Source organism: Acomys russatus, chromosome 27 (assembly GCF_903995435.1).
Source record: "Acomys russatus chromosome 27, mAcoRus1.1, whole genome shotgun sequence".
NCBI classification, from domain to species: domain Eukaryota; kingdom Metazoa; phylum Chordata; class Mammalia; order Rodentia; family Muridae; genus Acomys; species Acomys russatus.
In genome coordinates, this window is record NC_067163.1 from 17,946,172 (window position 1) to 17,967,897 (window position 21,726).

At 51.3% G+C, this 21,726-nt stretch overlaps 1 protein-coding gene across 1 annotated transcript in view; it reads left to right on the forward strand.

Moving 5' to 3' along the window:
- Positions 1-376: 376 nt before the first annotated feature.
- Adgra2 (adhesion G protein-coupled receptor A2) overlaps positions 377-21,726 on the forward strand; it is a 37,980-nt gene continuing 16,630 nt past the window's right edge. Inside the window, exons 1-2 of the mRNA XM_051169602.1 lie at positions 377-855; positions 15,743-15,814. Coding sequence (XP_051025559.1) covers positions 464-855; positions 15,743-15,814 — 464 coding nt within the window. The 5' untranslated portion in view covers positions 377-463. The remainder of the gene's footprint in view (positions 856-15,742; positions 15,815-21,726) is intronic.

A 21,726-nucleotide genomic window follows, 5' to 3' on the forward strand; every position in this document is an offset into this window, starting at 1 on the left:
AGACGAAAGATAGTCTTGGTTCCAGGTAGGTGACAGGGATATGTAGATGGGTGGCTATTCAAGCTGTCTTCCAGGCTTGCACTTGAAGGAGGGAAGCCGCCTAGCTGGGTATCGGGCGGCGCTAGGGCCTCGCAGAGTGACGAGGCGGTGAGGGAGGCGGGCGGGGGCTGGCGGCGGGAGTGGCGCGGCGCCGAGCTGCCCCCATCCATGGCACGGAGCTGCCTCAGGGCCAGCAGCAAGAACCCGGCGCTATCCGCTAGGTCTAAGCTGCGCGCCGAGCGAGCCGGCGACGCGCAGGGGACAGGCTCCGGTCGGCTCGGAGCGCAGTGTTGAGACTCGGGCCGCGCCGCCGGGGGCCACCCGCGCTGCGCTGTCAGTGGCGCCCGCGTCTCGCCCGGCCCGGGTGCTCCCAAGCCATGCCCCCGGGGCGCCGCAGCAGGGACCCCGAGGCTTGCCTCCGCCCATGGCCCCCCGCCCCGCCCTCGGGTGCCTCAGGCTCCCGCTGAGCACGCCTCTCGCACGCCCGGGTCCCTCCGGCCAGTGTGCCTTTCGGCCCCTGCGCTGTAGGTCCCCGCGGGGCGATGGGTTGATGGGCACCGGGGGACGCAGGATGCCGGTGCCCCCCGCACGCCTGCTGTTGCTGCCGCTGCTGCAGTGTCTTCTGCTCCTGGCTCCCGGAACTCGGGGTGCGCCTGGCTGCCCAGTCCCTATCCGCGGTTGCAAGTGCTCTGGGGAGCGGCCCAAGGGACTAAGTGGCGGCGCCCACAACCCGGCTCGAAGGAGGGTGGTGTGCGGCGGCGGGGAACTCCCCGAACCTCCAGACCCCGGTCTTCTGCCAAATGGCACCATCACCCTGTGAGTACCCTACTCTGTGCCGGGTCAGGTCATAGAATTGGGACCTAAACGGGAGGGGCATGGGGGCGATCTTGCACTTGAGAGACTGGGGAAAGTCTGAGTCCAGGCGTCAGTCGGGAAATTTGAACTAGGAGAAGGCTCGGTATTTTGGGAACCCCGAGATGTCCCCAGACAGAGAGAGGCACAGCGGAAGCCCGCTCACCTGCACAGGTGAAGTGCAGGTAGACGCTAGAGGGACCACTCCACGTTCCCTGTTCCAGGTGGGCTTATATCGCATCCTTAAGGGGCCCTGAGCTGGGAGGGAGTGGGAAGGCTGATCAGAGTCAGGAACGCTTCTCCACAGTTGAGCCTTGAGAGCCCACACGAGGGAAAGCCTTCTGGACTCAGCGGGCAAGACCGGTTCCTCTAACTGGGATAACTAAGTCGGCGGTTCCCCGCCCCGGGCCTGCGGAGCTCTGCTCGCAGTTGGGCTTCCGAGGGCAAGGAGAGCGTGAACTCCGCTAAACCTGTCCTTGGAATGCAAGGGCTTCTGTTCTGAATGGAACTCCCTGCATCTCAACTCCTCTTGGGCTCTCTACCACTGCATGTATTTGGGAAGTGAACTTGGCATGAACCCCGGGTCCCGGCCTATTATTCCTTTACTCCCCTGGAAATAATTCGGCTTTGGCTGTTTATCGATTAACTTAATTACGCAAAGATCTGGTAGAAAAACCTGGGTGAAAGGAGACACGTGCCTCCTGGTCTCCTTCCGTGGTTCTTTCAACCCGGGCCCTCATTCAGCCCTTGTTTCACTGGCACGAGTGCCTTCTTCTTAACCCGAGTCTGAAATTCCGACAACTGCACGAGGAGAGCCTCCCCCGCCTCCGCCCCCCCCCCCCGAGCCCCCCCCCCGCACCCCAGCGGTTTCCTGTGCTGGCCATGTGCTCCAAGCTCCACGCACGGCGTGGGATTGAGGGTCGTGCTCCTTGCTTTCCTGTTCAGGATCTAGCCCAAAATCCGCTTCCCCTTCCCTGCCATCCCGACCCTGGAGGCAACCTTTTCTCCAAGCACCCCTGGCCCAGACCGACCTGGGCCTGGTTTCATGTGTTCGATTGTGCCCAGAACAATACAGTAAGTCCTCTGGTGGGTTCATAGGCAGCTGGCTTCCTGACAGGACACAACTGGTCAGCCTGTGATGTTGGCCGGCTGGCTTGCATTCTCTCCAGCTTGGGTGTGCGCCTTGCAGTGGAGGCTGCTTTTCTCTCCTCTCCCACCTCGATGGAAGCTCTGAGAGATGCCAGTGGCTGCTAAGGCTGTTCACAGCAGGTCTGAGTATCCAGTAAATATTTAAGGGTCCTGGAAAGCTTGGGCATTTCCCCGGCCTACTTAGCTCTGCAGGAGAAAAGTGCTCTGCTGGGAGAAATAGCTGGGCCAATGTTTGTGACACACAGCTGCGTAATGATGGTTCAGCTGGGGGGGCGGGGGGTGGAGGTGATTTGTGTACACCCACATGCTCCTGAGGCTCTGCACACTTACATGTGTGGGAGCTGTCTCTTGTGTGTCTGTTGGTGGGGATTAGGGGATCCTAACATGGTCAAGGCAGAAGGAAGGGAAGAAAAAAAATAGAAAAATGGTTTTGCAGTACATCTTAGAATGATTTGGCAACTAATGCTTTCCAGCCATGCCTAATTCCCATTGACGCCACTCAAAGGAGTGAGACCAGTTCTTGGTGAGAATGTATCATGACAAAGTAACAACAGACTCGACTTTGACTTACCTTCCCGCCCCAGCCACAAGCCCTTCCCTAAGGAAAGCCTCCTTTCTCCTCTCAGGCCATTCACCTAGCTGCCTTACGGGTACCTTCCAAAGTGCCAGAGCGACTGGTCCACAGCCTGGCAGGACAGCAAAGCCTACTCACTCACCAGTCTGGACTGTAATGGAATCTAAGTCTCCCTCCAGATGTTTTTCTCAGTTTTCCACATTTATGATCCTCCCAACCACCCCCCACCCCCCCCCCCCCCCCCCCCCCCCCCCCCCCCCCCCCCCCCCCCCCGCGGCAAGCAGCCTCTGAAGTGAAAATAGACCCAGGATCTTCTCAGGGGAAGATAGGCAAGCCTTCCTTGAGACTCAGACCAAGCACCCCAGGATGCATCTTGAGATGAGAAATGAGGTCTGGGAAGGGGCTGCTGCTTCTGAGAAAGAACAATAAACCCCTATTTTTTTTTATATATAAAAAATTACTTATTTTTAATTTATATGTATTGGCACATGTATGTCTGTGTGAGGTTGTCAGATCTTGAACTATAGACAGTTGTGAGCTGCCATGTGGGTGCTGGGAATTGAACCTGCATCCTCTAGAAAAGCATTCTGATGCTATTAACCACTGAGCTATCTCTCCAGCCCCAGAAACCCCCTGGATAAGTGAGGACTTGTAGCGCAGGGGGGACGGCGTGGTGGTGCATGCTTTTAATCCCAGCACCCAGGAAGCAGAGGCAGGCAGATCGCTGTGAGTTCGAAGCAGGCCTGATTTACAGATCGAGTCCAGGACAGCCAAGGCTAACACAGAGAGACCCTGTCTGAAAAACAAAAACAAAAAACCCAAACAAACAACAACAACAACAAAAGTGGGGAGTTGTGCTAGGTGCAGAATTGGTGCTAGCAATCCTGGGAGGACCATGAGTTTCAAGACATTCTGGCCTAGTTATGGGACCCTGTCTCAAACAAAGTAAGACATTGGTCTCACCCTCTCTAATTCCTCTGTGTGTTATTTTTTCCACACAGATTTTTTTCTTTCTTTCTTTCTACTTCTTCTTCTTCTTTTTTTTTTTTTTTTTTTAAGCTTGTCACTGAGTTGAGGAGCAGGACTTGAGCCAGCTGTTTTGGTACTGTGGTCGTGTCCTCCCTCCCAGACCTTTGCTACATTTCCACTGAGGACCTTCTTTTTCCCCTCCAGAATGAGTCCCCAGATTCTAGCCACAGGGACCCTCAAGATAGAAGCCTGGCAGACACTTAGGGCCAGGACTCAAAGTCCCAGATAAGGTCCATGTCTGCTAGGGGGCGGGGTGGGGGCCTCCCTTGAACAGTCCTGTTTACCTCGTTGAAAAAGCCTTCCTCCACTCTGTTATCTCAACTTCTGCCTTCTGTTTTTGTAGACTGCAGGTCCCTTCTCCCCCACCCATTGCTTTGTTTCCCCCCATGGTGGACTTTTCATTTGCAATTTTCCAGGAAAGCAGAGCTCTTGGCTTCCTTCCTGATCATTTCTCACCCCCCACCCCCCACCCCCAGCCTCACAGCCCAGTCTGCCTGGCAGCTATGGGTACAAATGCCCAGAGTAGGTGCCTTTGTGAGCCTTCTCTCTGAGGGGAAAGGTCCCAGGGTAGGTGGCTTACCTTTGGGAGAAGTGTGCTGTGAGTGGGAACCCCCCCAACCTGGCCAGTGGCTAAAGGCTTGCTTTCTGGTCCTTAGCTCTGAGAGTTAGAGGAGGAGGAGGCTGGAGAATGAGGGATTCCAGAAAGAACTGATAATAGACAACTGTAGGAGATCTCCCCAGGAGGACCTCCGAGGACACAGCCAGTGCCATAAATTCCTACTTCATCTGCACTGAAAAGGGTCTTAGAGAGCAGCAAGCGCAGGCCCACAATTTAAGGCTTTGGCTTTGTAGCTAGGTTGGAAGATTAGAGGGATCGCTAGATGGGATCCCTGTGGGGTTAGCTAGGAGGGTCTCAAATGCTTCTACCAGATGGAGGTCTTGCTGTTTGGGATCTGCCGGACACAAAATCCTTCCCTCCCCCTTCCAGCAGGACCAAAGTCCTTCCAACCTGGAGACATTTCAGGCCAAGTGGGGAGGGGCAGACATGAGATAAATCACTGTTCAGTTCCTCAGGATAGGCAACCTGCTCAGCCTTAAACAGATGTTCCTATACAGGGCAGAAGGGGCTGTCTGCACAGGTGTATGCAATACTAGCTGGGTGCTCATGGTGGAAGTGTGATGGTCCTGGATAGGGAGAGGTAAGGGTCCTTGTGGGCCCTGTGCAATGCTCCTGTCTCGGGTAGATTGCTCTTGTGCAAAGATCTCCCTCGGGACTCTCAGCTCTAGCCTGGGATTCAGGCAATGCAACCACCAGGATCTAGTTAGGGGCGTGTGGGGCAAAGTGTGCCAACCACCAAGCACACAGCCTGAGGGCAGTGGAAAGATGCTGGCTAGAGGGGCGGGCCCAGCCTGCCTCCCCACCCCCTTCTCTTCCACTCTCTTTCCCCCATATGGTTCTCATAAGGTCTGGGCTCTGAGACAGCGGCCAGAGGAAGTGGCTGTGTACAGAGAGCTTTTGTGAGCAGGGGAGGGGGAGGGGGAGAGTGGGGAGAAATAAGGAAAGAAAGGAGGGAAGAGGCCAGAGACGAGGAGATGAGGGAGGTCTGAGTCTCTAACATACTTCCAAGCCCTCCATGCTAAAGGTCTTACTTCATGAGCTCCTGGACCCCTTGCTACCCCAAGTGAGGAACCAGGAAGAATCCCAGGGCCTTCCTGACTCCTCCCATCTCCCTTCTTGAGGAGGTATAGGTGGCAAGCCCAGGAGCCAGAGCTTTTGACTTCTCATAGTGGTCTTGAGAGCCCTACCCTCCAGAATGCTGGTGTCAGATATTAGGGTGCAATGCATAGTTCTGTTTTGGGATAACCCTGTGGAGAGTGCAGAGCCCCAGGAATTGGATTGTTGGCCCATTATTTACTACACTGAAGAGATTGGGACCCCTCGGGCTGGGTCCCAAAGACATACATGTACGTCATCCCCAAATGGTACCAGAATCTGGCTAGGCCAGGGATGTCACTAGAATGAGGTCATCTGGCTGGGTTAATCAAGATATGCACATGGACCCTCTGAGCCCATAAGGCCCTTTCTTCTGTCTCTTGCGGAATTAGTGAAGGGTATGACACCCTAGTCGTTGGTAGTGAGCCTGAGTCTCTCTCCCCAAAATGAAGGCAAACCAGTGTATTATAAACCTAATATAGGTTGAATTTTGCATTAGGGGCCTTCCTCCCCCCTCCCCACAGGGTTTCTCTGTGAAGCCCTAGCTGTCCTGGACTTACTTTGTAGACCAGGCTGGCCTTGAACTCACAGACATCCAACTGTATCTGCTTCCCGAGTGCTGGTATTAAAGGCATGTGCCACCACACCTGGCATTGGGGTCATTATTTTTAAGTTGAGAGACTGTTTCTAAGTTTATCCCACAAGTGTGTCATAGGGATAAGACCTTCTTCTGCTTCCTGGTCTTTTTCACTCAGTTTTGCCACTGTCTGTTTCCTCACCAAGCCCAGAGAGGGTTAAGGAGCTCCCCGTTGTCACACAGCCTGCCCAGAAGGGGTAACTGTCCCATCGCCCCTAAATAGGAGAGGCTGTACAGGGAGAAGAGAGAAGGGAAATGGCCCTGGGCTGAGGGACCAGTATGAAAATCCGGTGACCATCAGGAAGGGCTGTTGAGAGGGGCTGTTTGTTTTCATTCCCCCTGCCTGGCTGCTGTGTTCTATTTAGGGCTCAGACACTGACAGGACGGAGTTGCCTCCTCCCCTTCCTCCCTCCTCTGAGGGGCCCCCATCCTTCCCAAACTCCAGAACATTCCTTTGCTTTCAGGACTGGACCACAGAGAGGGAGGGCAAAGTGGGGAGAGAGTAGAGAAACTGGAGGGAGCTGACACTGAGGTACCCCCCCCTCCTCTCCCAGGCCTTGCCTCCCCCTCAGGGAAGACAGGATGGGGGCACACCCTCCCCCTCAGGGAAGACAGGATGGGGGCACACCAGGGTGTGCAAGATGGATGGGGCCAGGTGAGGGCAGGCTATGGGGTGACCTGAGAAGGGAGTTACAGCCTGAGTAAAGGAGCCAGACATCTCCCAGCTGGAAAGAAAAGGGGAGGGATGGGTGCCCCTCTTACCCCAGCCCCCACAGCTACCAGGCTCCTGCCTTGCTGGGAATTTTGTGGGGCGGTCCAAACCTGTGCTTTCCACTGTAGGAGAGAGACCAGGCCCAGGGTGGGAAAGACTGATAAGGGCTGGGGTGTCCTGTGCAGAACTCTGTCTCTCCCTAGCTCACAAAACCCTCCTCTGCCTACCACATCTAGACACCCCCCTCAGCCCCCCACCCTCCTGTTCCTGCTTCTGACTCCCTGTCGCCTCCTTCAGAGGAAGCAGGACAGAAAGACTAGGAACTGCAAAGCTTTCCAGGTCCCTGGGAGACTTCCTGATCCCTTGAAGTAACAGACCCCAGGTGGCATGACCTGGAAGCATGGAGCGCTAGAGTTTGAATGATGTCTTGTTTTGTTTTTAAGACAGGGTCTCGCTATGCAGCACTGGATAGTATAGCCCTGGCTAGCCTAAACTGGCTATGTAGACCAGGCTGGCCTTGAACTCACAGAGATCTGCCTACCTCTGCCTCTTCAGTATTGATATTAAAGGTATGTGCCACCACACCCAATGGAAAGGTCTTATTACTGCCAAAAGTTACCATAGTAACTGGATGTGGTGTGCCACACTTGTAATCCTAGCACTGAGGAGGCTGAGGTAGACCATTTGCTAATTCAAGGCCAGCCTGGGTTACAGAAATGAGACCCTATCTCAAAAAACTCAAAGCAGAGAGCTGGAGAGCTGGCTCGTGATAAAAAGCACTTGCTCTTGCAAAGGGGAACCTAATTTTGGTTTCCAGTACCCACACCCTGCATCTTACAAACACCCTAACTGCAGCTCCAGAGGTTTTCTCAGTCTCTTCTGGCTCTTCACAGTGTCCAAGGGTTTCAGGACTGATGGATGCATAGACCAGGTTGGCCTTGAGCTGCCTCTGCCTCCTGAGTGCTGGGATTAAAGGTGTGTGCCTTTAAAAACAAAGAGCCGGGGGTGAGAAGAACTGGCTTAAGAGTGGCCCACCCAGTGGGCATCCTCGCCCCACTCCCACTCTGGTCCGGACACCTGCATATCAGTCAACTCCAGTGACAGGCAGACAGATGTGCATGCACTGGAGTTAGATGTCCTAAGGGCCGGACGTATCCACCCACTTTTTCATTATTCAGGGAAAGGGGTTCCCTCTAGTAATGGCTTAACCAGTGCAAGTGAATTGGGGACCACTGTGTACAATGACCCCACAGGACATGTGAAGACACAGCTTGGTCCCAGTATAAAACCTTTGGTCTCGGCATAGACTCTAGTGATCTTCCATCACCTTTCTGTTGCACCTATGGTTGGGGCGGCTCGGCTGCATGTAGCTGGGGAAAACATGGATGTTCTTCTGTCTTAGAGATAGGCTCAGGGTAGCATTGTGGGATAGGAATTGGGGGACGAAGGGAACTGCCCCTGACTTGGGACAGCTGGCTCTGCACTGAACTCCTTGCTCACTGGGCAGCCGCAGCATCCTGCGAGCTCTGCTTGCCCCCTATTTGTTGAGCCAGCATCTACTCTCCGCCAACCCTGTGAAGGAGGCAAGAGAGATACTACTTGTTGCTGGGACCTTACAGCTTCGGAGACTGAGAACATCAGTCTGTACAGTGCTGGGCAAATCTGGGCTCCAAATTAACCAAGGAGGAAAGATGAAGGGCCTAACTTATATGTAAGTGTGAAGACGACATGGTCGGTAAGGGTGGTGCTGCTCCTCCGAGACAGAAGGATCAAGAACAGCCTGGGCTGCGCAGGGGGACCCTGTCTCCGAAATCAGCAAAAAGCTAATAGCACATTAATCCTTTGGGATTCATTTATTTATTTATTCATTGAGTATCAAACCCAAGACTTTCGAAACCCCAGCTCTGGTTACGTTTTGAAGGAGTTCTTTTCTGCCTCCGTGAGCTTGGATCTCACCAATAGGACTTTATACCATGGCAGTAGTTGGTAGCCTTTAAGGCCCATTGGAAGTCCCTCCCTCCCTCCCTGTCCCAGCTTCTCCCTGTACACAGTTTCTCCCTCCGCCATGTGTCTTTATTAAGCGCTGCGCATTCTGATAGGCTTAGGGAATGAAGGTCTTAAGTGTGGATGTTACAGCAGACACCATTACCTGGGCACCAGCAAGAATGCTGGAGCACAGAACCCCCAAGTCCACTTCAACGCCTTCCACAAACACCCATGGCACCTGGTCTTGGGTATCGGCCGGTAGATTCAGACCTAAAGCTCAAACTTTCTATCTTCCATCTAAGCACAAATACGTTGGCTTTGCCCGCTCCTTCCCCCTTGTGAGGATGCCCTTGTAGAGCTAGAGGAAGGAAGGAGACAAGAAGAGTTTGGTTAGAAGAAAGCACATAAGCAAGAGCTGGGATGAGACAGCTTCCCCTTTGGTCTCAGCCTTGACCCAGAGCTGTCCTTGGCTTGCTCAGTGTCCAGGTTGAGGTTTGGGGCAGTGTCTGGACAGGGCTCTCCAGTACTGGAGAAAGAAGATCCCCCTGGCTCTTCTGTCACCTGAAGCCATCCAGGACTGCCTGGGCAGGCTTCCAGCCAAGCAGAGCCATAGCCCAGGAGTGGGTGAGGCACCTTGCTTTTTCTAGACATCAAGGGCAAACTCAGAAAGGAAGCCAGGGAAGGGCAGTTATTGGCCTCTATCTTTCATTAAGCATAATACTTTTCTATTTTTTTCTTCTTCTTCTTCTTCTTCTTTTTTTTTTTTTTTTTTTTTGTTTTGTTTTTTGAGATAGGGTTTCTCTATGTTATCTTGGCTGTCCTGAACTTGCTTTGTAGACCAGGCTGTCCTGGAACTCACAGCAATCCACCTGCCTCTGCCTCCCGAGTGCTGGGATTAAAGGTGTGTGCCACCATGCCTGGCAAATACTTTTGCACATTGATAAAGTATTACATTTGGCAGTCATGATAATTATGCATTTGTTACCTTTCAATACACAGCATTCATCCATCCATCCATCCATCCATCCATCCATCCATTCATCCATCCTAGGGATCAGGCACAGGGCCTCTCACGTATCAGGCAATGGCCTCATCACCAAGTTGCACATCCAGCATAGCCTTTGTGCCCTAGAGGTGATGATTATATTTTAGGTTTGCGGCACTTGCTGGGCCCTGGGAGTACTAGGAGCTCAGGTTTCCCCTGGATGGTTCCCCTGGATGGTTCAGCATAGCTTATCAGCAGACAACCTTCCTCCCTGTCAACAGCTCAGCTCCGTGTTACCACACACACCAACAGCAGGCATTGGTGCCAGGCCTTTCCCAGACTCTACAAAGCCAGAGGAGGTCTAACCCCTGGTGCTCTGGGTCCTAGAGAGGGTGGACCCTGACTCTCCAGAGTCTGTTGGATCAGAGAAGGGAGGCTGACACATACCCTGACTTTCTTGGGCACGTGAGAACCTTTTGGTGCCGGCACATGTTGGCTCAATGCCCCATAGAGCAGGACCCACATGAGTCCTGTGGGGTCACTTTTGATGTGTGGGAGTAGCGTCTGGTGAGTTCCTGTGGCTACCCAGAGGCCACAAGGGCTCTCAGAGATGCCAGCCACTTGCTCCATTGGTGAGTTACTCTCGCGGTTACTCCGTTCATTGTCCTTTCAAAAATAAGACCCCCCCCAACCCGGAGAGGATTCTGGAATGGCCTTGGTGTAGCCTGGATTTGGCCTGATTTCAAACTCTGGAGTAAAGAAAAGGGAACCCCAGGGACTAGCCCTCCTTCCCATAGAAAGTCTGAGCTGAGGGCAGGAGGGGTAGGTGGAGCCAGATGCTAATGATGCTTTTGCAGGTCTCTGTGGGGCCTTTAGGGTTAGTGCGGTTGGAAGGGACTCGCCAGGCTGGCTCCCTGTGAGGCAGTGGTGTGAGAGAGACGTATAGCCTGAGGATGGATCTGACTGGGGAGTTTAAAGAAAGCCCAAGCTGCCACTGTATCTAGAATAGCTGGATGGAGCTGTGGGGGCCATAGCTCTCCCTCCTCTGCCAGGCAGCTTCCCACTTTTCTGTTCCCACGAGACAGTCAACAATGGTGGGAACATTTCTCTTCCCATTGGATGAAGCTGAGAGTGCATGTGTGTGTCTGTGTTCATCCACCCCACTATCAGCTCTGCAATTTCCAGTTTTCTGCCCGCCTGTAACATCTCCAGACTGGAGAGTATGGTATGAGCAAGACCCCGGGTCCCATCCCTTGCAGCAGTAAAAATAAATTTCTAGATCCACACACTTGAGAAAGAGACAACCCACAAACATTCTTGGGATGATGCATGTTTAAAGTGAAATTCCTTGGCCCTCTCAGGGTAATTAAAGCAAAAGATTCAATTCTGGCTATTTGGGGACTCGGGCCTTATAACCAGCCATCTGCTGGAATCTGTCAAAAGTGGCACTGCCGCCTACAGGGGTGGAGCCCATTGGAAAAGGATAAAGAGCTGTTTGCCTCATGCCTGCCTTTGTGTGTGCCTCAATTGGGATCATGGTTTCTGCATCTAGAAAATATATATGAGTTTTGAGATTTTAGGGGCTGGCATTTGTGCTGGTCAAGCTCGAATCCTGGGTTGCAGCTGTCCCCACTGCACAGAGGCCTATAGAGGAGGTTGGCCAGTCGCAGGAGGTCTCTGCAGTATAGAGTGGGGTGTGGTCCAGAGTTGAGATGTGTTGTTTTGGTCCTGCGTTTCATCCTGGACTGACTCACAAGCTGGTCCCCATCATTTGTGGTGCTCCTGAGCCTACGATCTCCGATCTCCAACGTGCACGTTGAGAGTGGGGCTCGTCTGACTTGAGATGAACCGGTGGAGTACAATGCATTGCAGATTCCAAAGATTTCCTACACACAAAGAAATAAAAACATCTACGTAATAACGTTGTAAATAGATTACACACTTAAAAGACTTGGGGTATGTTGGGTTAAGTTAGATTCTATTAAAATTAATTTTAAGCTTTTAACAAAGTGACTGATAAGAAACTTAAAATTACACATTGTGGTCCACATTGTATTTCTATGGGCCAGCTCTAAGATAAAAGTTTGGGATATATGAAAGGAGTTAGGACTGGTGGCTGAAGGGCCTGGAAATGTGGGGACCCCTTTGTCATCCTAATGAGCCCATCTGAGCAGAATTCTTTACCTGAGATCTCAGGTTCTCGTTTTGGAAATTTGGGGTTGTGAATTTTTTTTTTTTCTTTAAAGAACTCTGATTTCAATGCGTTAATCTTTCAAAAATTGCTGTATATAAGTCATTTAATTAATTATTTGTCAGAAAACATTTTCAGCCTGGGTGTCTCATGCCTATAATCCTAGCATCTCATAGGGAGAGTCACGAGGATCATGAGTTCCAGGACAGCTTAGACTTCAGAGAAAGACCCTATCTTAAAAGAGGAGAAAAAGCAGCCGGGCGTGGTGGCACACACCTTTAATCCCAGCACTCAGGAGGCAGAGGCAAGTGGATCTCTGTGAGTTCAAGGCCAGCCTGGTCTGTAAAATGAGTCCAGGACAGCCAAGGCTACACAGAGAGACCCTGTCTTGAGAAAGAGGTGGGGGGATGGGCGGGAGGGAAAGAGGAGAAAAAGCAGTGGCTGGAGGGATGGCTCTGTGGTTAAGGGCACACACTGTTTTTCCAGAGTTCAAGCCCAGGTGGCTCACAATGACCTGTAACTCCATCTTCACGAGATCCAACTCCTCTGCCCTGCACAGGCACCTGCACGCCCGTGCACAAACCCACACAGCGGATGACATACACATAATTCAAAATGATAACATTTTTAAAAAGAGAAGGGAACCAGGACTGGCAAGATGGCCCAAAGGTTAAGGGCACTTCCCACCATGCCTGAAACCTGACTTCCAGTCCCAGAGCCCCGCACAGGAGAAAGAGAGAACCAGCTTCTGCAAGGTGACCTCTGACATGAGCACTGTGATGGGTGCTGTGTTGTTTAAGGAGAAAGCAAGGGTAGGAGGGAGAGAGAGGAAAAAGGGGGGGGGGGGCAGGAAAAGAGGGAGTGAGAACACTTTGTTAGCACAGGACTTCCCCGTGTTTATTTATGGCTTTGGGTATTCATGAGGAGGTCAGAGGACAACTTGCTAGAGTCAGCCTCCTCCTCCACTGTGTTGATCCTGGGGCATCAAACTCGGGTCATCAGGTTTGGCAGCAAGTGCCTCTAGCCATTGAACAGTCTTGCCGGCCCCTAGTGTAGTATTAAGAAAAAGAAATGTTTTAAAGATTTATTTACTTACTTACTTATTTTGAGACAGTCTTACTAGGTAGCCCTGGATGGCTTGGAACTCACCTGCCTCGTCCTCCCAAATGCTGGGGTTAAAGATACACACTACCACACCTGGGAGAGTGTAAATCATTGTGCCAGTTTGTTTGTTTTTTTGTTTGTTTTGGTTTTCTGAGACAGGGTCTCTCTGTGTTAGCCTTGGCTGTCCTGAACTCACTTTGTAGACCAGGCTGGCCTCGAATTCACAGTGATCTGCCTGCCTCTGCCTCCCAAGTGCATGCCTGTTTTTTAAGATTAAAAAATATATTTTAGCTGGGCACGGTGGTACACACTTATAATCCCAGCACTCTGGGAGACAGAGGCAGGTGGATCTCTATGAGTTTGTAGCCAGCCTGGTCTACAAATCTGAGTCCAAGATAGCCAAGTCTACACAGAGCAATCCTGTCTTGAAAAACAATACATATGTATAATAGTTTTGTTTTGCCATGTGGGTGCTGGGAACTAAACCCAAGTCCTCTGAAAAGGCAGAAAGTGCTCTTAACTGCTGAACCATCTATCCAGCCCAAGATCTATCTCTCTTTCTTTTTTTCTGCTTCTTTCTTTCTTTCTCATTCATTCATTCATTTGTTCATTCATTTTGAGAGAGTATTGCAATATGCATCCCCTCAATAGTCTGAAACTCACTATGCAGACTGTGGTGGCTTCTGCCTCACGAGTCCTGGCATTAAAAGCGTGCAGTACTACCTAGCTAGTGTAGGATTTTTAATATCAGTGTTTTCCTAGCTGTAATTCTCAATCCTCAGACATTCCCCAGGTCTCAGACCTGTTTCGCACTCCAAGATAACATCCATTTTTCAAACTTGAGCACTAATGTTCCCTGGGATTCTCCATTTGTGAACAGGGAGTCCTGTGCCAGCATCCTTATCCATAAAACCAGAAAAAGGGAAGTTTCTAAAAAGCTCTTAATTTTTATTTATTTTTAAAGATTTATTCATTTATTATGTATACAGTGTTCTGTCTGCATGTAATGCCTGCAGGCCAGAAGAAGGCACCAGATCTCATTACAGATGGTTGGGAACCATGTGGTTGCTGGGAATTGAACTCAGGACCTCTGGAAGAGCAGGCAGTGCTCTTAACCTCTGAGCCATCTCTCCAGCCCGTCTTAATTTTTCCTATGTCTGAGGTACCTTTTGAGTCTCATTTTGTGTTTGCTGTGTGTGTTAGGACTGAACTCAGAGCCTCACACATGTTAAGTTGATGTACCATATTGTTCTTCCTCTGAGCTGTAGCTCAGGTCTGCTGTGATGTGCTTTTTTTTTTTTCCCCCTCCTTCTTCTTGATGGTTTACTCTGCAGTGGAGGTGGTCCTTCAGTTCTTGATCCTCCTCTCTCAGCTTCCTCCTCCGTGCTAGTTACAATAGTTACAAGTATGCAGCATACAGCTGGCATCTATAATGTGATTTTTGAAATATGAAGATGGAGTGTGTGTGTGTGTGTGTGTGTGTGTGTGTGTGTGTGTGTGTGTGTGTGTGTGTGTGTCTCATTTTGGAAGCCCAGTAATTTCCCAAGGACTACTAGACCATACCGGAAGTTGAGTGAGCTCTACCTGGAAGGAGAAGAAAGATATGAGGTGGCTTCCTCTTTCTGTTGATCCAGACAGCCCCTCCCACTCTTGCCTCCATCCTAGTCAGTGTGGGGCCTGGGATATAGCCCAATAGTGGAGCACTTACCTAGAATTCCAAAGGTCCTGGGCAGTTGGGGCCTGAGGGTCCTTCGCTGCTCCAGTGAGTTATTCCCTCACTCCTGTGGGCCTTGGGTCTGATCTCCATGATGGTTCCTCTGTATTTGGTTCCTAGTCTCTTTCCACTGTATAGAGAGCACAGTGCCTGTCTATTCCAGAGACGTCTTAAGGTTTGTACTGCAGGCCTTCCAGTGAGTTCTCCACTGGTAAGAACAGAGCAAAGAAAGGAAAACCCTTTGCTTCAGCCCAGGGCTGCCAGGAGTTTAGGTTGAGCAGTCTCATTAAAGCTTTCTAAAAAGCAATTAACTGGATGGGTGAGCCTTTCGCTGGTCTGGAGCTCCCTCCTCCCAACGACAAGTCTGGGAGAGAAAGGCCGAGTGGGTGGGCAAGGATGAGACTGGGGGCCTCTGTCCCTGGAACGTAAACAGTAAATAAACAAATGACTGAGCAGGCATTGCAAAGGGGGAGGTCTGGCCTTTCATCAGCTCCAGGCTTCCATCAGTCTTTCTATAGGTAGGAGAGGCAAGGCTGCAGTCACAGTACAGCCCCTATGTACCCGAGGATGGCTTTAAGTTCTTGCTCTTTTGCCTCTATTTCCCAAGCATGGCGATTAAAGGAGCGTGCCTCTATGTGCTTTAGGGCCCCTCTTCTTTCCCTGACCCAGATGAGGGCCATCTTCCCCCATCCCTCTGCTCTGGGTTTGGGGGTAAGGGAGGGCTTCTGCAAGGACAGAGCTGTGGTGGCCGTGGCAGGGGCTCAGTGGGGTTGACACTGAGGCTCCAAAGTGGAAACAGGCTGTCACAACTTAACATCTACTGAGCCCCATGTCAAGTCGGATCCAATCGAGGGGTCCTTCACTCCGGCTTGACTGGTTATCAGCTTCTCCCCATGCCATCCTGGAGTGACAGGTAGGGTGTCTGCTGCTTATCTCTAGGTGGTGGCATTCGCATAGTGCAGCACAGCCGTCTTGGGGACCTGGGTCCCACTCCATCTGCACTCTGCACTGTCTAGCTTCTAACAGCATGTACCCATGTTCTTCCTGTCCCTTCAGGCTCTTGAACAACAACAAGATTACTGGGCTCCGCAACGGATCCTTCTTGGGACTGTCCCTGCTGGAGAAGTTGTAAGTGATGGAAGTGCTTGGGCAAGGTGGGGGTGGGGTGGGGGGTGGGGGTGAGGCATGATAGCAGAGGTTGAGAGGGTCACTCTGGGGAGGATGAGAGAGAGAGGATCTGGAGTCCGCAGAGCCAGGTCTAGTATAGGACTTGGTAGAGGACAGAGCCTGCTGCTCTGGGAGAGGGAGCAACTGGCTTTCAGTAGGGACTGCCTGGTAGGCAAAGAAGAGTCTCTTCACTGTTTTAGGCAGAGGTGGGGCAAAGAGAAGAAGCTCATTAATGGTGTTTAATGAGCAATTAGCAGAGAGGGCTGAGGGAGCCCTTTAGCCAGCCCCTCCTCCCAGCTGGGGGCCCAGCATGAAATGGTTGAGGGAGACTTAATGTGCCTGAGCTGTCTTTGCTCCTTCCAGAAAAACAAACCAACAGTCAAAGCCTGGAGGGGCTGGTGCCCTGGACTGAGGTGTGGAGCTCAGCCCTTACTCTCTCTAGGAGGGCTGCTAGCTCACGAGACCCTCAGCCCTTGCTGATGGCCCCTGGGGCTGATTGGGGACAATCTGTGGGACAAAAGTTACTGAGCTGGGGGCCACAGGAGTTAGGGAAGAGAGGATGTAGAAGGCTGAGGGCTCAGCTGTGTCAGAGGGCTTGGGGAAGGAGAGATAAGGCCTGGAAAGAACACCTGACCTGGTTAAATACTACAAATCACATAACCTGCCAAGTGAGGTCAACCCACAGCCCTGATTCCAGACCCCAGCCTTTGCCATCACTTTGAGCTCTTTTTCCCACTCCCACCCCCACCCCCACCAGCGGTTCTCAACCTTCCTAACACTGTGACCCTTTAATACAGCTCCTCAGGTTGTGGTGATCCCCAACCATAAAATTATGTTCGTTGCTGCTTCATAGCTGTAATTTTGTTGCTGTTATAAATCGTGACACAAATACGATTTCCAGTGGTCTTAGGTGATCTCCATGAAAGGAGATCCCCCAACCCCCTCCACCCCCTACCCATCCCCCCGGGAGTCACAGCCCACAGTTTGAGAACCACTGCCTTCCACTAAAGAGTCCTGGTCTCCTCTCCTGGGCACTAATTTTTGCTTTCTTCTCCACCCACACTGTAACCTATAGTGTTCCTTTCTGAGGCGTTTCTAATTCATGCCTCTTGGCCCTCTCTGAGACCATTTTGTTCCAAAGCCTTGGGTCAGCATGATTTAAAAACTATATAAAAAGAAGATGTGACTTCAGTATGGTAGAGATCACTGACATCTCTGTACACGTGATCATAAAGGAGTTTGGGGACTTCTTTCAAACATGTTCAAAGGACATGTCTTCAAGATTAGGGCAGCAGAGGTGCAGTATCCACTTAAGTGTTCAGCTTCCTTGTAAGGCACCCTCCCTCCCTCCCTCTCTTTCTCCCTCCCTCCCTTCAGATCCACCAAGGTGAGAGAGGGAGACAAGGCAGCCTCTGGGAGACAAAGATGGTCAAATCCAAGTGGAGTTAGAAAACTCTGACCATGGGGCAGACTGGGGCTAGGAAAAGGTCCTGGAAGGGGTGTGAGGGTGGTGCGGTGTACAGTGATATCTCTGTGCTCAGGGTCCTCTGGTTCCGCAGCTCATACCTGTGATAATGACAGAAGGCTAGCTTGTCTGATGCTCAAAGAAATTCTCCTCCATGGGAGGGGGAGAAATGGTGCCATTTATACAGAATGCAGCGTAGTCCTGGTGGGAACCTGGCTCCTCATTCCATCTGCACCTTTTAGCTTCTAATAACATCTTCTGTTGGGATTCCCCCCCCCCCTTTTTTTTGAGAGTTCAGGCTCTTTTTTATGTAGCCCAGGCTGGCCTGGGCTCTTAAGACTCCTGCTTGAGCCCACTAAATGCTGGGTTTACAGGTGAGGGGACAAACTCATTTTTCCACATGTGATTGAGCATTTGGGAATGGATCTTACGTCGTCCCTTCTTCTTCTTCTTTTTTCTTTCTTTCTTTTCTTTTTTTCTTTTTTTCTTTTTTTTTTTTTTTTTTTTTTTGAGACAGGGTTTCTCTGTGTGGCCTTGGCTATCCTAGACTCACTCTGTAGACCAGGCCGGCCTCGAACTCCCAGAGATCTGCCTGCCTCTGCCTCCCAAGGGCTGGGATTAAAGGTGCACGCCACCATGTCCTCTCTTGTTTCCTTTGCCTCCCTTTCCTTCAGAGACCCAAGGCCTGCTGTCCTTCCCACCCATAGGAAGTACAGTTCCTTCAGAGCATGCATGGGGAAGGGGGTATTGATTGCCAAGCTATTGAGTATTGGAGGAGTGTGCCATGAGAAAGGACACAAGGGCAAGAATTCCAAGCTCTGAGGCCTCACATATGGCCCAAACCTGTAAACAGGGTGTGGTAGCAAATGCCTATATACCCTGAACTCCAGAAGATTAGGAGTTCAAGGTCATCCTCTGATACAATGAGTTTGAGGCCAGCCTGGACTATATAAAACTATATATATATACATATATGTGTGTGTACCATATATATGTGTGTGTGTGTGTATATATATACATACACTACACACACACACACACACACACACACACACGTGTATGTAGTCAAAGTGATCAATAACGGCTGCTGAGTGTGGGATACCCATTGTAAAACCAGGGAGGAGAGAGAGTGAGGCAAGTCATGGACTTAACATCTTGATCTGGGATCTGTGTGGAGCCTGCAGTGTCGCCTGGGAAGATTAGAACTTCAGTGAGGTGGAGGAAGGACCTCTGGGGCAAATCGCTGTGCTGAGCACAGCGGGGTAAGGAGGGCCCCTGGCAGGGCTGTGATCAGGGCCCCTGGCCTGCCGATCACTACTTGATCGCTAGATGAGCGTGTGTTCCAAAAAGTCAGGTTTATATGACTGTGGGGACTGTCGAGTCCAAACTCCTAGGCTGGGAAGTCAGACAGGAAAAGATGCTGCCATCTTGAGATAAAATTTCCTCTGGACAAGATTATTTTTTTCCCCTCTCCTGAACCTTCAGCTGATTACAGGATATCCAACTGCATTGTTGAAAATATCTCCTTCAGCTCAGCTGACTCCACATCTGGCGAACACCTCCACAGCACACTCGCGTTAGCAGAATACAGCATTAGTGCTTTGCTTGCTGTTTCAATATGGGAGTCTCAGTGTGTGGCTCAGGATCGCCTTGAGATGCTGCACTCAAGTGATTCTCCCCATAGGCCTATAAGTGCACACCATGACACCCAGCCGCATGAATGTATGACTGACCATTGTGCTAGGGTAGGGAGAAGGCCCATAAGTAATGCAAGCCCTGTGTCCCATTCCTGGAGATGGTAAGTCATTGGGTCAGATAGGGCCTGGGAATTTTACCCAGCAGGAAGGCAGTTCTCAAGCTCATCTGGGGTTGGGAGCCAACACACCAGATGACCCCTAGACTGTGTGGGCCTATTCATCACAACTGTGACATTTGTAGCCTGGTGTGTGGTTGGTGTCCAGGGAACACTGATCTCTCTGTCCAGTGAGACTCGGCTGTCTAGGCATGGGCAGCTGAGGCCGTGTCGGTCCCATATCCCACGATCTGTAGACAGCAAGTCCTATGGGAGGGTTGGGATCTGGTCTGGTAACTGCAATGGTAAGTAAGCTACAGAATGTGCCCTCATACCTCCTCATGCCCACCCACCCCCCCCCCAACCTTCCTCCCCCACCCCGGTGCTGAGAGCTCATCAGGCCTTTGCAAATGGATGAAAGGGCAGTGTATGCGTGTCTGTGTGTGTCTCAGTGTGTCAGTGACCTTGCTGACCGAGAGTGGGGCAGTAGACCTGCTTGCCCTCTGCTTTGGAAGCAGGATGGATGCAGTAGTAGCCAGACAGTAGCTCAAGCCTTTTTATCTCAGCACTTAGGAGGCAGAGGCAAGTGGATCTCTTAAGTTCAAGGCCAGCCTGGTCTACAGATTTAGTTCCAGGATAGCTAAGGATCTAGGGGGACCTGTTTCTATCAATCAGGTATGATGAATCAAAACTCATGTGTGCCACAGGCAGTTCATGGCCAGCCCAGGGAGTATACAGAAGGACCCACATCCGCCTATGGCCCCTCAGCCAGACCTAGCCTGTTTGGGGCCCATAGGAAAGATATTTGGGCCAGGGTAGGTAGATGGGCGAAACTGGCAAAGGTATGAGCCAGGGCCAGGGTGTAGTAGCTAGACATGGTGAAACACTTTTAATCCCAGCCCTGGGGAGGCAGAAGCAGGAATACTGTCGCAAGTTCAAGACAGGCCTAGAATTAACCATGTGCACCAGGCTGGCTGGTGATATATAGCTATACACCAGACCTCCCCAAAACAAACAGAAATAAAGCATGGCCTTACTCTGGTATAAAGAGGCCTGGGATCAAATCCTGATCCTTTCCTTTGTTTCTGGGTGATTCCACAAGCCTTGCATGACCCATGTGGAGAATGGGGCTAGTTCTTCTCTGAGCTGTTGTTATGGGGTTAGAGGACTCTGTCTACAGAGTGCCTCTGAGCATCGGCTTTCTCAGTGAACGTGGTGCCCTTCCCTTCTGGAGAGTTCTACATTGTAAGGTGTTTGCCTGGCCTCCTGTTATTTGTAGCTGTCCAGACTTCCCAGCCTCTTACTCAGGCAGTTTGAAAAGTAATGAGGTGTCCTTTTGTTTTCATTTTTTACATTTATGCCGTGGTACATGTACGAAGATCAGAGGACATCTTACACACCTTTCCACCACGTAGGTTTTGAGAATAAAATGCAAGTTGGCAAGCTTAGTGGCGAGTACCCGCCCCTGCAGAGCCGCTTTTCAGGCCTTGTTGTTTCTGTTTTGTTTTGTTTTGTTTTGGAGAACCTAAAACCCCATGCGTAGTACAGGGTTGCCTCCCTTTGCCCTCTGGAGTACTGAGATTACAAATACAATCAGCTGTGTGTCACAAGGCCCAGCTTTTGTTGTTTGTGGTGCCAGGTGTCAAGTATTGGCCCCCGTGCATGGTAAACAAGCAGTATCCATAGACCCTCCCCCCACCCTCCTGCGGAGGACTCATTCCTCAGGTGCCTTCTAAGTTCCTATGTCCACACGTTCCCCAAGGGCGCACTAGCAATGAGGAACAGGTTGGGAGAAAATTCTTCAGGCATCTCTATGCGATGCCCCCATGCCCACCCATGAGACCACCGGACAGGCATCCCCGCCCCGCCAGACAAGGTCAAGGGAGAGATATTTAATATGCATGGGTGTGTGTGTGTGTGTGAGACTCTATGTGGATATGGGCCCACCAAGGCTTGTGTGAAGCTGGAGAAAACGGCCCAAGGAGGGGAGCTTGCTCAGCCCTGGATGATTTGTCATTGCCTAATGAGATTAATGAGCCCTGGGGGCTGGTATGCAGTGGGTGCCGGGGCACTCATTAGAATGGGCTGCTCACTGGCCAGGTGGTTTCCATTAATCTGTGGGCGGGGCCAAGGGTGAGGCCCCGGCTCTTGTCTCTCCTCTCCATTCTAGTTCCCACTAACACTTGGGGAGGGATGACACGTAGAAGCTGTCCTGGGCTCCAGTACAGCTGTAAATCAGCTAACAGAGTCAGGGTCAGTCCTCTTGTTTGCCTTGGGTCAGTTTGTGCCTGGCACAGTCTATGTGCTCAATAAATACCTATAGCATGGTGTCAGGGGCAAAAGCCCTGGGAGGTGGTGGGAAGGTGACAGTCTGGGAGTACAGTGGATCTCCTTTCCCCAGCAGCCTCTATACCTGCAAGGGGTATTCTGGCCTGTTATGCAGCCAGCCTGCCGTTTCTAGTTAAACTCGAACTTTGGAAACCGTGCAGGGCTCAGGGCAAGTTGCTGTGTGGCCAGCAAACCTATAATTTGGTTTTCAGACCTACAAGCAGGGAGGTCTGTGGAGGCCTAGGAGGAGCCAATTCTGTGCAATTCTACTCTGCCCGAGTGTGTGTG